This window comes from Megascapheus bottae, chromosome X (genome assembly GCF_031878675.1).
Source record: "Megascapheus bottae isolate mThoBot1 chromosome X, mThoBot2.hap1, whole genome shotgun sequence".
NCBI lineage: Eukaryota > Metazoa > Chordata > Mammalia > Rodentia > Geomyidae > Megascapheus > Megascapheus bottae.
Genome location: NC_143547.1, coordinates 9,148,760 through 9,159,992, shown reverse-complemented (window position 1 = coordinate 9,159,992; position 11,233 = coordinate 9,148,760). Strand labels below are relative to the sequence as shown.

The 11,233-nt window shown below is 40.1% G+C and overlaps 1 protein-coding gene across 1 annotated transcript in view; it reads right to left on the bottom strand.

Moving 5' to 3' along the window:
• Positions 1-3,014: 3,014 nt before the first annotated feature.
• Positions 3,015-11,233, bottom strand: part of Mbtps2 (membrane bound transcription factor peptidase, site 2) — a 39,842-nt gene continuing 31,623 nt past the window's right edge. The window contains exons 9-11 of the mRNA XM_090326944.1: positions 10,652-10,847; positions 6,729-6,804; positions 3,015-4,382 (exon numbers count right to left, since the gene is read on the bottom strand). Coding sequence (XP_090183070.1) covers positions 4,160-4,382; positions 6,729-6,804; positions 10,652-10,847 — 495 coding nt within the window. The 3' untranslated portion in view covers positions 3,015-4,159. The remainder of the gene's footprint in view (positions 4,383-6,728; positions 6,805-10,651; positions 10,848-11,233) is intronic.

Genomic DNA, 11,233 nt, shown 5'->3' with positions numbered 1-11,233 from the left:
CCTGGCTTTAACTCATGATCTTCTTAGCCTCCTAAATAGCAAGGATTTTACACATGCACCATTGGTGCCCAGTTTCTTTGCACTGTCTTAAAGGAACAATAATTTGATATCTAGAACATGGGTTATTCTATATATTTCTAAAATTTATCAAATATTTCGGTCCCTGTGGATCATCTAGTTGCAACAACTCAACTCACCTATTGTAGAACAAAAAGAACTAGAGATAATAAGTAAATGAATGCATATGGTTCTGCTCCAATAAAGTTTACTTACCAAAATTGATAGTGAGCAGGATTCGTCTTGTAGGCTTTCTTTATTTTGTTCTTTTTGGTGCAGGTCTTGCAGCTTGAAGTCAGGATCTGGGCATTGTCTCTAAGTTTTGTGCTCAAGGCTAGCACTGTACCACTTGAGCCACAGCTCCACTTAGGGCTGTTTTGGTGGTTAATTGGAGATTAGAGTCTCACAAATGTTCCTGCCTGGGCTGCCTTTGAACCTCAATCCTCAGATCTCAGCCTCCTGAGTAGGGAGAATGATAGGCATGAGCCACTGGTGCCTGGCTTTGTAGGGTTTCTTGATGACTAATCTAGAATGCACAGGAATTTCCTATGGATTAATAAGAAAAATAGGATTTTTACACATTTCTTTTTTGCATATTGATAGTGGGGCTTGATCTCAGGGCTTGGGCACTGCCTCTCAAGTTTTTAGACACAGTGGTTAGACACGGATGTCTCCTAGCTGTTATCCTAGCTACTCAGGAGGCTAAGATCTGAGGATTGTGGTTTGAAGCCAGATATGGGGCAGAGAAGCCAGCTTGGGACTGCCATAGTCTTATCTCCAATTAAACATTCAAAAACAGCAAGTGGTGCTGTGGATCAAAGTGGTAGGGCATTAGACTTGAGCAGAAGAGCTCAGGGACAGTGCCCAGACCCCACATTCAATCCCCACAACAACAACAAGACTTTTTCCTTTCTGAGGCCAGAAAAAACTCTGACATGTAGATTATATGAATGAAACACAAGGCCACTTTTAGGATCAAGAAGTTAAAAACAACAAAGATCAGAAGTGGCGCCGTGGCTCAAGTGGTAGAGCTATAGTAGAGCTATGGCTTTGAGCTGAAGAGCCCAGGGACAGTGTCCAGGCCCAGAGTTCAAGCCCCATGACGGAAACAAAAACAAATCTAAGATCTTGTTCAATGTCAAGGGACTAATTTTGAGAGAGAAAAAAAGTGCTAATTATAAAAAAATAAGACAGAAACAAGAAACATAAAATACTGGTACACATTTATTCTTTTATTACTAAACATCAAATGTGGGCAAATAAAAGCTTAAGAATGAATTTCGGCACAGTCAAAGATTTGTAGAAAAAACTACCTGTGTACTACTGCTACTTAACATTCAATAAATACCACAGGACAGAATGATGACCAAGGACCAAATAACTATGAAGCATGTTTACAATTGGCTGTTAGAACAATAACCTACAAGAGAGATTATCAAAAGGTTATGATTAATTGCACGTCTTTTCAAACTGAGATTCTGAAAAGAATATATACATTCTTTAAAGGTTCTAGGTGATTATTTTAAAAAACCATCAAAAATGTAAACAATGAAGAACAGGAACACTGGAATCAAGTTTACTATTGAACAAAGTGACAACACAGAAAGAATATCTTTTCCAAATCCTCAACGTGATTCCCTTTTCTAATTTCTCTATGGAAATCGAAATGGATTCTTTCCATAAAGATGATGATACACCAGGGACATAAAGACCTTCCAAGTTCTTTTTTATGTTAACATATATTTACAGTAAATATTCAAGAATCCTTTTTACAGCTCACTTAAATAGAAACATGCTTTGCTAATCCATAAATAACACTAGTCACCATCTATTCAACCACATTAATTAAGTAGTTACGATGTCTCATGCACTGTGCCAGGGACACAAAGCTGACTATGATATGGTCCTTGCTGTAAAGAGCCCACAATCAAGCTCAACAGAGAACACACATTTCCTTTCTTATGCAATAGGCATTTCTATGCAAATGCTATTGATCTGCTACTTTTGTAGCAGGATGATTCCTAGACCCTCATCCAACTGAAAAGCAGACCAAAAGCTAAAATAAAATGCCTTTTTTTCCTATAACTCAGAAAAAGAAGTTAATGGATAGGATTTCCTCTTACTGTTTTCCCTCCTTGGGAGAGGGGCGTGGCTTAGTGGTAGAATACTTGCCTCACATGCATGAGGCTTAGTACTGCATCCTTAGTACTGCACAATTTTTTTAGTTTTGAAAAACCAATGTGCACAATATATAACATTTTCATTAATAAGCCTCTTAATACATGTAATCAAATTAGTTACATGAATATTTCATGGCATTTCCCCAAGCTCAACTTCCAGAACATGTCTAAGCATAACCATGCTTAATACACCTTGGTCCTCAATGACTGTCTAGTGAACATGTCATTATTTTCTGGATGAACCAGCAATGTGTATGATTTTTTAATTCTGACAACCTGGGTCATTACTAAAATGTTAAAATGATATCCAATATATATATACTTTTTGTTTAAGAAGGAAGGCAGATTTGTAGTACAATCTACAAAAGTTTCTAAAAAAAGATTTAAAAGTTCTAGTGCTTAAAGAGCAGGTAATAATCTGAAAAAGGTAACTCCATGGAATATCTCAATTTGTGAAGAAGGCGGGTACCTGGCTAGTAATGAGTTATTGCTTTTGTCACCTCTTGAGTATAAGACAGAAGTGTGCATTCTGCATGGAGAAAATAGCTTCCTCACATGTTTCTCAGAGCAACAACTTTGCACAGGGCCCATTGACTAGGCACAAGCCTAAGCAGAGCTTTGTCAGGTTTAAGAGTCTAGTCCTAAGATCTGGCAAATCAACCCTTATACCCTCTTATGTGCAAGCCGTTCTCACCATATTACCAAGTCCACAGAGGTAGCTCAGGGGAGACATTAAAAGTAAGAGCTAGGTGACTGATCACCCAACAGAGAGAAACACGAGAGCTGCTGGTGAGGACAGAGTGTGGATTAGGGTTTAGGGTTGTTGCTTCAGGAACATAGGCCTTAGATGGCCTTAGCAGCACAGGGGACAATATCTACCCTAGAGAATGGTAACCAGGTCTGCTGAAGATCCTATATTCTGTTTTGTGATCAGAGAACCCGGCTTATTTCTGAGGTTCAATTCTAAGTGCCTGAGCTTACATGCTGCTGTGTGAGTTACTTCCTGCAGCACACATTATCAAAGAGGCAATGCTTGTGGTATAAAACTGTCTCATGAGATAATAGGCCCTCCTTCCATTTTTTTCTGTTTTCATAGTGATATCTAACAAATATTTTCTGGTCCTGTCAGCAGATTCTTGTATAGAATTTTATTAAACTTAATTTTAATCAGACTTCAGTTTTCAGAGTATAAAATAATATATCATTCAACTTTAAAATACTCCTTAAATATGACAGAGAATAAGAAATATAGGCTATGAACACATTTACCTTTCAACTTGGCCAAAGTTTCTTTGAAATCTTTAGTAATGATGGTGTGCTTTGTTTGGTTTGCTTTTGAGACAGGGTCTTGCTAAGTATGTAGGCAAGGATAGCCTGGGACCTGCTATGGATCCCAGGCTGACCTCAAACTTGCAATCCTCCTTCTGAATGCTGGAACTACAGGTGTGTACCACCTCATCCAGCGTAATGACACTTTTTAAAGAAGTTTTCCCTGGGAATAGGGCTGTGGTGTGGTAGTAGAGCACTTGCCTGGCATATGAGGCTATGGGTTTGATCCCCAGAACTACGCACATAAAAAAAAGATGTTTCCCAATTATTTCTATGCAATTCTGCTCTCCTTTATACTACTTCAGGATGCTATGTAGTCACAGAAAATGGGTACTATATGAATGAATTTGTACTCATTTAGAAATTGTTCCACAAACAGGTAGAAATGGAGTTGGGGCTATACCTTTCATTTCTTCTGCTCATCCTCCAACAAAGAGTTTGGACATTCTAGATAGAGGAGGAACTCAATGATATTGGCCATGATACAACTGGAAAGAAACACATTTTATACCAAATAAGGATGTTAATGGCAATGGATATTACCACACAGATGTAGATGGGAACTCCGAGATTCTGTCAGATGAGAACAAATATTACCGTGCTGTAACCATCCAGAGTCCCAGTGTCACATTGGCAGCCAAAAGTACACTGCCACCAAGCAAGATGAAAAATCCTATCAGATCTTTGACATCATTGTCTCCAATCACTGAGGTAAGGGTAGCATCCAGAAACGAGTTTAAAATCCACTGACCATCCAAGGCAAAGCAGGGGACGGCATTCACAATGGCCAGAGCTCCAGAGAGGGAAATCAGGTACCTAGGTTAAAATCAGTTAAGGAGCCAGCTGTGAGGTCCAACTGGAAACCATTTTTGGTATATAGTGGATTGGGAACATAGAGTTTAGTCTAGTGGTAGTGTGCTTGCCTAGCATACACGAAACCCTGGGTTCAATTCCTCGGAACCACATACATAGAAAAAGCTGGAGAGTGGTGCTGTGGCGTAAGTTGTGGAGTGCTAGCCTTGAGAAAGCCCAAAGACAGTTCCTAGGCCCTGAGTTCAAGTCCCGGGACTGGTAAAAAAAAAGAAAAGAATATACTTGACTGGTATAGAGTCTGAGATTACAATACAATTCTCTGCTTTATCTCTCTAATATTACTTCTTAGGTCTCTATTATTTCAAAACAGAATTTGTGGGCTGGGATCTAACCCAGTGGCAAAATGCTTGCCTAGTAAATGCAATGTCCTGGATTTGGTCCCCAGTACCAAAAAAGAAGAGACTGTGCCAGGTGAAAGTGGCCGATGCCTATAATCCTAGCTTATCAGGAGGCTGAGATACGAGGATCCTGGTTCAAAGCCAATCCTTGACAGTAAAGTTCAAAAGACTTACCTTTAATTAACCATCAAAAAGCAAGAAGTGGATCTGTTGCTCAAGTGGGAGAGTGCTAGTCTTAATTTAAAAAGCTCAGGCCCCAGTTTAAGCCCTAAGATCAGCATATATCTAAAAAAATAATTTGAAGCAGAGTGCTGACTAAAATTTGCAATCCTAGCTCTCAGGAGGCTGAGACCTGAGGTTGTGGGTCAAAGCATGTCTGTGGCAGGAAAAGTCCTAACTAAGAAACTTATGTCTGATTAACTACCAAAAAGCAAGAAATGGAGCCATGACTCAAGTGTTAGAGCACTAGCCTTAAGAAAAAAAGCTCAGGGATCATGGCCAGGCTCAGAGTTCAAGCACTAGGACTGCCATATAAAAGCACACATGAATATACATGCCCCCTTCCCCCAGAATTTGCATTATTTTGAAATTTGTATTATTTTGAAGCCATAACTAACAAAAAAGGCAAACCACTTATCCAGTCTATATAAACCCCAAGGAAGATTCTAATCATTTTTTTGTTAGTCATGTGGCTTCAACTCTGGGCCTGGGCATTGTCTCTAAGCACTTGAGCCACAGCCACACCTCCTGTTTTCTAGTGGTTAATGGAGATAAGAGTCTCATGGACTTTAGTGCGTGCCCGGGCTGGCTTTGAACCATGATCTTCAGATCTCTGGCTCATGATTAGCTAGGATTACAGGTGCAAACCACCATGCCTGGCTTCTAAACTTTTTTTTTTGCCAGTCCCAGGGCTTGAACTCAGGGCCTGAGCACTATCCTTGGGCTTTTTCAAGGACAGAGCTCAGTACCACTTCCAGCTTTTTCTATGTATGTGGTATCCAGGAATTGAACCCAGGCCTTCATGCACGCTAAGCAAGCACTCTACCACTAAGCCACATTTCCAGCCTCAGCAACAAATCTCTTTTCTTTCTTTTTCTTTTTTGCCAGTCCTGGGCTTGTGCTCAGGGCCTGAGCACTGTCCCTGGACTTTCTCAAGGCTACAGCTCTACCACTTGAGCCTCAGCACCACTTCTGGCTTTTTTCTATGTATGTGGTACCGAGGAATCGAACCCGGGTCTTCATGCATGCTAGGCAAGCACTTTAACCACTACGCCAAACTCCCGGCCCCAAATCTCTTTTCTTTTCTTCTCTTCTCTCCCTCTCCCCCCTCTCTCTTCTTTCTTTCTTTCTTTCTTTCTTTCTTTCTTTCTTTCTTTCTTTCTTTCTTTTCTTTCTTCCTTCCTTCCTTCCTTCCTTTCTTTCTTTCTTTCTTTCTTTCTTTCTTTCTTTCTTTCTTTCTTTCTTTCTTTCTTGTTTCCTTCCTTCCTTCCTTCTTTCTTTTCTTTGCCAGTTCTGGGGCTTGAACTCAGGGCATGGACACCGTCCTTGGGTTTTGTCAAGGCTAGTGTTCTACCACCTGAGACACAGTACCACTTGGCTTTTTCTGTGTATGTGGTACCGAGGAATCAAACTCAGGGCTTTGTGCATGCTAGGCAAGTACTCTACCACTAGGCCACACTTCCGGCCCCAAATCTTTTATCTGTTATAAACCTCCTGTAAATTCAATTCTGTTTGTATTTTGAATTCCTTCCCTTCCATGTCTGAACATTACTCCCTTCCTCATCAGTCTTTCACCTCTCACTCCAAAATACTTGGGTGTGTGTGTGTGTGTGCTACTGAGGAATCAAACCCAGGGCCTCATGCATGCTAGGCAAACATTCTACCACTAAGCCACATTTCTAACTCACCACAACACACTTTTAAATCTTTTTTTTTTACTCTAAAAGGATACTTGACAAATGTCTCCACAATCACTGGCAGATCTATGCTTAGAAAGTTGAAACGTGGAATAAAACTGGTGATGCTCACTAAAAAAGGAAAAAAAAGAAATTATGAATATTTTTCATAACAGATAACCAGAAGTACTCACAATTTTTTTTGCCAGTCCTGGGCTTGAGCTCAGGGCCTGAGCACTGACCTTGGACTTTCTCAAGGCTAGAGCTCTACCACTTGAGCCTCAGCACCACTTCCGGCTTTTTTCTATGTATGTGGTACCAAGGAATCAAACCTGGGTCTTCGTGCATGCTAGGCAAGCACTTTAACCACTAGGCCAAACTCCCGGCCAGTACTCACAATTTTACATAGTAAAAATTCAGGCTAACCTATTAAATTGGCTGAAAAATCCTTTTAAAATATGTATGACCAGACTATTTGCCTCACAGATAAAACCAATGAACAAAACAATAGCATTGACGGCCAAAAGTTTGGCCTAGTGGTTTGCCTAGCATGTACAAAGACCAGGGTTCAATTCCTCGAAACCACATACATAGAAAAAAAAGCTGAAAGTGGTGCTGTGGATCAAATGGTAGAACTCTAGCCTTGAGAAAGACCAAGGACAGTGTTCAGGCCCTGTGTTCAAGCCCTAGGACTGGCAAAAACAAACACACAATGGCATTATTGACATGGGTGGCTAACACCTATAATCTTAGCTACTTGGAAGGCTGAGATCTAAAGATCATGATTTCAAGCCTGGACAAGCAGACAAATCCTAGATACTTATCTGCAAAAAAAAACCCAAAACAAACTGGAATTGGAGGTGTGGCTCAAGTTGTAGGATGTCAGCTTTTAGTGCAATAGCTAAGGGAAGATTCATAGGATTTGAGTTCAAGTCCCAGTACTGACAAAAACATACAGATATACTAAAAAAGGTGGGATAACAATTCATATCCTAGTGTCTACTTGTTTATTTTATTTTCTGTTTTTTGGTCATAGGGCTTTATAGGTTCTCTCCTTGAGCTCTTTTGCCCAAGGCTAGAGCTCTACTGCTTTGAACTACAGTGCCACTTTTGGTTTTCTGGTGGTAAATTTGAGATAAGAGTCTCACGGACTTTCCTGGCTGGGCTGGCTTCAAATCATGATCCTCAGATCTCAGCCTCCTAAGTAATTAGGATTATAGGCATGAGCCATCAGCGCCTGACCCTACTATGTTTTGAGGTAAGGGTGAAATAAAGCTAACTATGGACCAATTAATACTTCCAAATACTGAATTCTTAATTTTGATTTTGTCCAAAATCCGTAGAATCTATCCTGTAACTGGGGTAGCACTCACAATACACATTTCTATGTTTATTTCTTTATTTTTTTCCCAGTCCTTGGGCTGAACTCAGGGCCTGAGCACTGTTCTTGAGCTTTCTCAAGGTTAGCACTCTACCAGTTGAGCCATAGGACTACTTCCAGCTTTTTCCAGGGTTTGTGGTACTGATGAATCAAACCTAGAGCTTTGTGCATGCTAGGCAATCAGTCTCCCATTAGGCTACACCTCCCAGCCCGCACACATTTCTGAATTACTCAAAGTAGGGCCATTTCTTCATGTGTTGAGACTATTTAATATTCCCAGTCTAGGGTCAGTAGTGTCAAATCAGTAAGAAAAATGAACAAATTGTTTCTCAACAGATGATTACAAAGCAATGAAAAAGCCTTTTAGAGTAATATAAAACTCATATGCATTAACTGATGGATGAATCAAGAAAATATAATCTGTTGTGGATGCCTTGAAAACATTATGCTACATGAAATATGGTAATCATAAAAGATCCCACTTATATGAAATGCCCCAGGGAGGCATATTTATACAAACAGAAATTACATTAGTGATTGCCAAGGGCTATAGGGATTGGGGAAGCTATGGGAGTTTAAAAACCACTGAATTATACACATTGAATGAGTGAATTGTATGGTAAACTATTAACAGAAAAAGCATTATAAGGATTCCTTGATTCCTTCCTTCTTTCCTTTCCTTCCTCTTTCCTCCTTCTACTTAAACCATAGCTCCACTTTTGGCTTTTTGGTAAGTATCATTTGCTTTTTCTGTCTGGGCTGGCTTCAAATTGTCAGATCTCAGCCTTGTAGGCTAGACACAATTATAGATGGGAGCCACTGGTGCCTGGCAACATAGGAAATGGAGAAGCTTCTTATTTAATCTAATCATACAAAATCCATGTGTTATTCATAAATTAGTCATATCTCATACATCCTGGCTTTCTAGAGGAAATGCAGCTATAGACACTCAATTGGAGAACCTGGATGAATTTATGAACTCAGAGATAGTTTGAGAGATCATCTATTTGTTTTGGACATAAATAGTGGGGAAGGAAAAAATGCATCACTTTCTACAGGTAAGATCTCTACATTGCTTCATAAATAGAGGTTATTTTATGCCTAAATTTCACAAAATCTTAAGCATTTTAAGGCTGGGATGTAGGTCAGTGGAAAAGTACTTGCCTAGCAAGTGTAAGGTTCTAGGTTTGATCCTCAGTACAGAAAGAAAGCAAAGCAAGCAAGTCAGGCACTGATGGCTTATATCTGTAAACCTAGCTACTAGGGGTGGTACCTGAGGATCATGGTTCCAGGCCAGCCCAGGTGGGAAACTCTGTGAGGTTTCTTTTTCTTTTCTTTTTTTTTTTTGGTCAGTCCTGGAACTTGAACTCAGGGCCTGGGAACTGTTCTTGAATTTTCTCAAGGCCAGCACTCTACCACTTGTGAACCACAACACCACTTCATGTTTTTTCTGTGTATGTGTGTACGTGGTACCAAGGAATCAAACCCCCAGAGCTTCATTCATGCTAAGCAAGTGTTCTACCACTAGTCATACTGTTGGCCCTATGAGTTCTTTTCTCCAATTAACCACCAGAAGACCAGAAATGGCGCTGTGGTTCAAAGTGGAAGACACTAGCTTATGCAACAAGAGCTCAGGGACAGCATCCAGGCCCTGAGTTCAAACCCCATGACCAACCATACCCCCCTCCCTGCCCCTCAAAAAGACAAAAAATACAGTTAAAAAAATAAAAGCTTACGCTCTTTAACAAATGACCAAACATAATTTTAAAAAATCGATGCAGCTGGGTGCTGGTGGCTCAGGTAGGTGTAATCCTAGCTACTCAAAAGGCTGAGATCTGAGGATGGTAGTTTAAAGCCAGGCCCCAAAGTCTGTGAGACTGTTATCCCCAATTAACCACCAGACAACCGGAAGTGGAGCTGTTGCTCAAGAGGTAGAGCACTAGCATTGAGCTGAAGAACTCAGGGACAGTGCCCAGGAAGAGTTAAAGCCCCACAAATGACCCCCCCAAAATCAATGCAGGGATTTGTATTGTTTCTACTGAAGAAATTATATGTGGCTTTTGTATGTGTATGTTTGTATGTGTATGTGTATGTATATGTGTGAGTGCATGTGCCGATCCTGAGGCATGAAAGTAGGACCTGCACACTATCCCTAAGCTATTTTGTTCAAAGCTAGCACTCTACCACATGAGCTACAGTTTTATTTCTGGCTTTTTGGTGGTTAATTGGAGATAAGGATTTTATAAATTTTCCATTCCAGGCTGGTTTAGAACTAAGATCCTCAGATCTCAACCTCCTAGAGAGCTGAGGTAACAAGCATGAGTTAAAAATGCCTGGCAATGGGCCAGGAGTTTGGTCTAGTGGTAGAGTGCTTGCCTGGCATGCACAAAGACCCGGGTTCGATTCCTTGGTAACCTATACATAGAAAAAAGCTGGAAGTGGTGCTGAGGCTCAAGTGGTAGAGCTCCAGACTTGAGAAAATCCCAAGGACAGTGCTCAGGCCCTGAACTCAAGCCCAGGACTGGCAAAAAAAAATGCCTGGCAATAGATGTGATAGTAATGCTTTTCTAAGGCTCTACCATAATATTTAATACTCACCAGTGTAGTGAAGATGTAATGGATGTCCTACATACAACATGTCAATTTGAGGTGGGTGCTTCACTTTAATTAAGCGAGTATGAGTTTCTAAAGAAGGTATTATACAGAAACTTGAACTTGAACTTTTTTTACAATCTTTATTGCTTCTACAAACTTGAGTGGCTTCAACTGCTTTCCGGGCAGGTAGACATGTATGCTATAAATAAGAAAGTAGTCAATATCAAAACTGATTTATTTAGTAACAATAAATTCAAGCTACACTATTTTTTCATGTCACAAGGAATATTAGAAATAAAGCTTATAAAAAGGAAGTGCCATTTATGTGCATGGACTTACATATAAATATCCCAACTTGGTCATAGAAGATATAGGCTACTATAATATTTTTTAAAGACTTTCAGAAAAATATGACATCTGGAATGCTGAGATGATCAATTAAATATAGCAAATAGGAAAAGGGTTGGTAGATAACACTGCAGCTTTTTTTTACATTTTTTGCCAGCCCTGAGGCTTGAACTGAGGGCCTGAGCACTGTCCTTGAGCTTTCTCAAGGCTAGCACTCTACCACTTGAGCCACAGCAC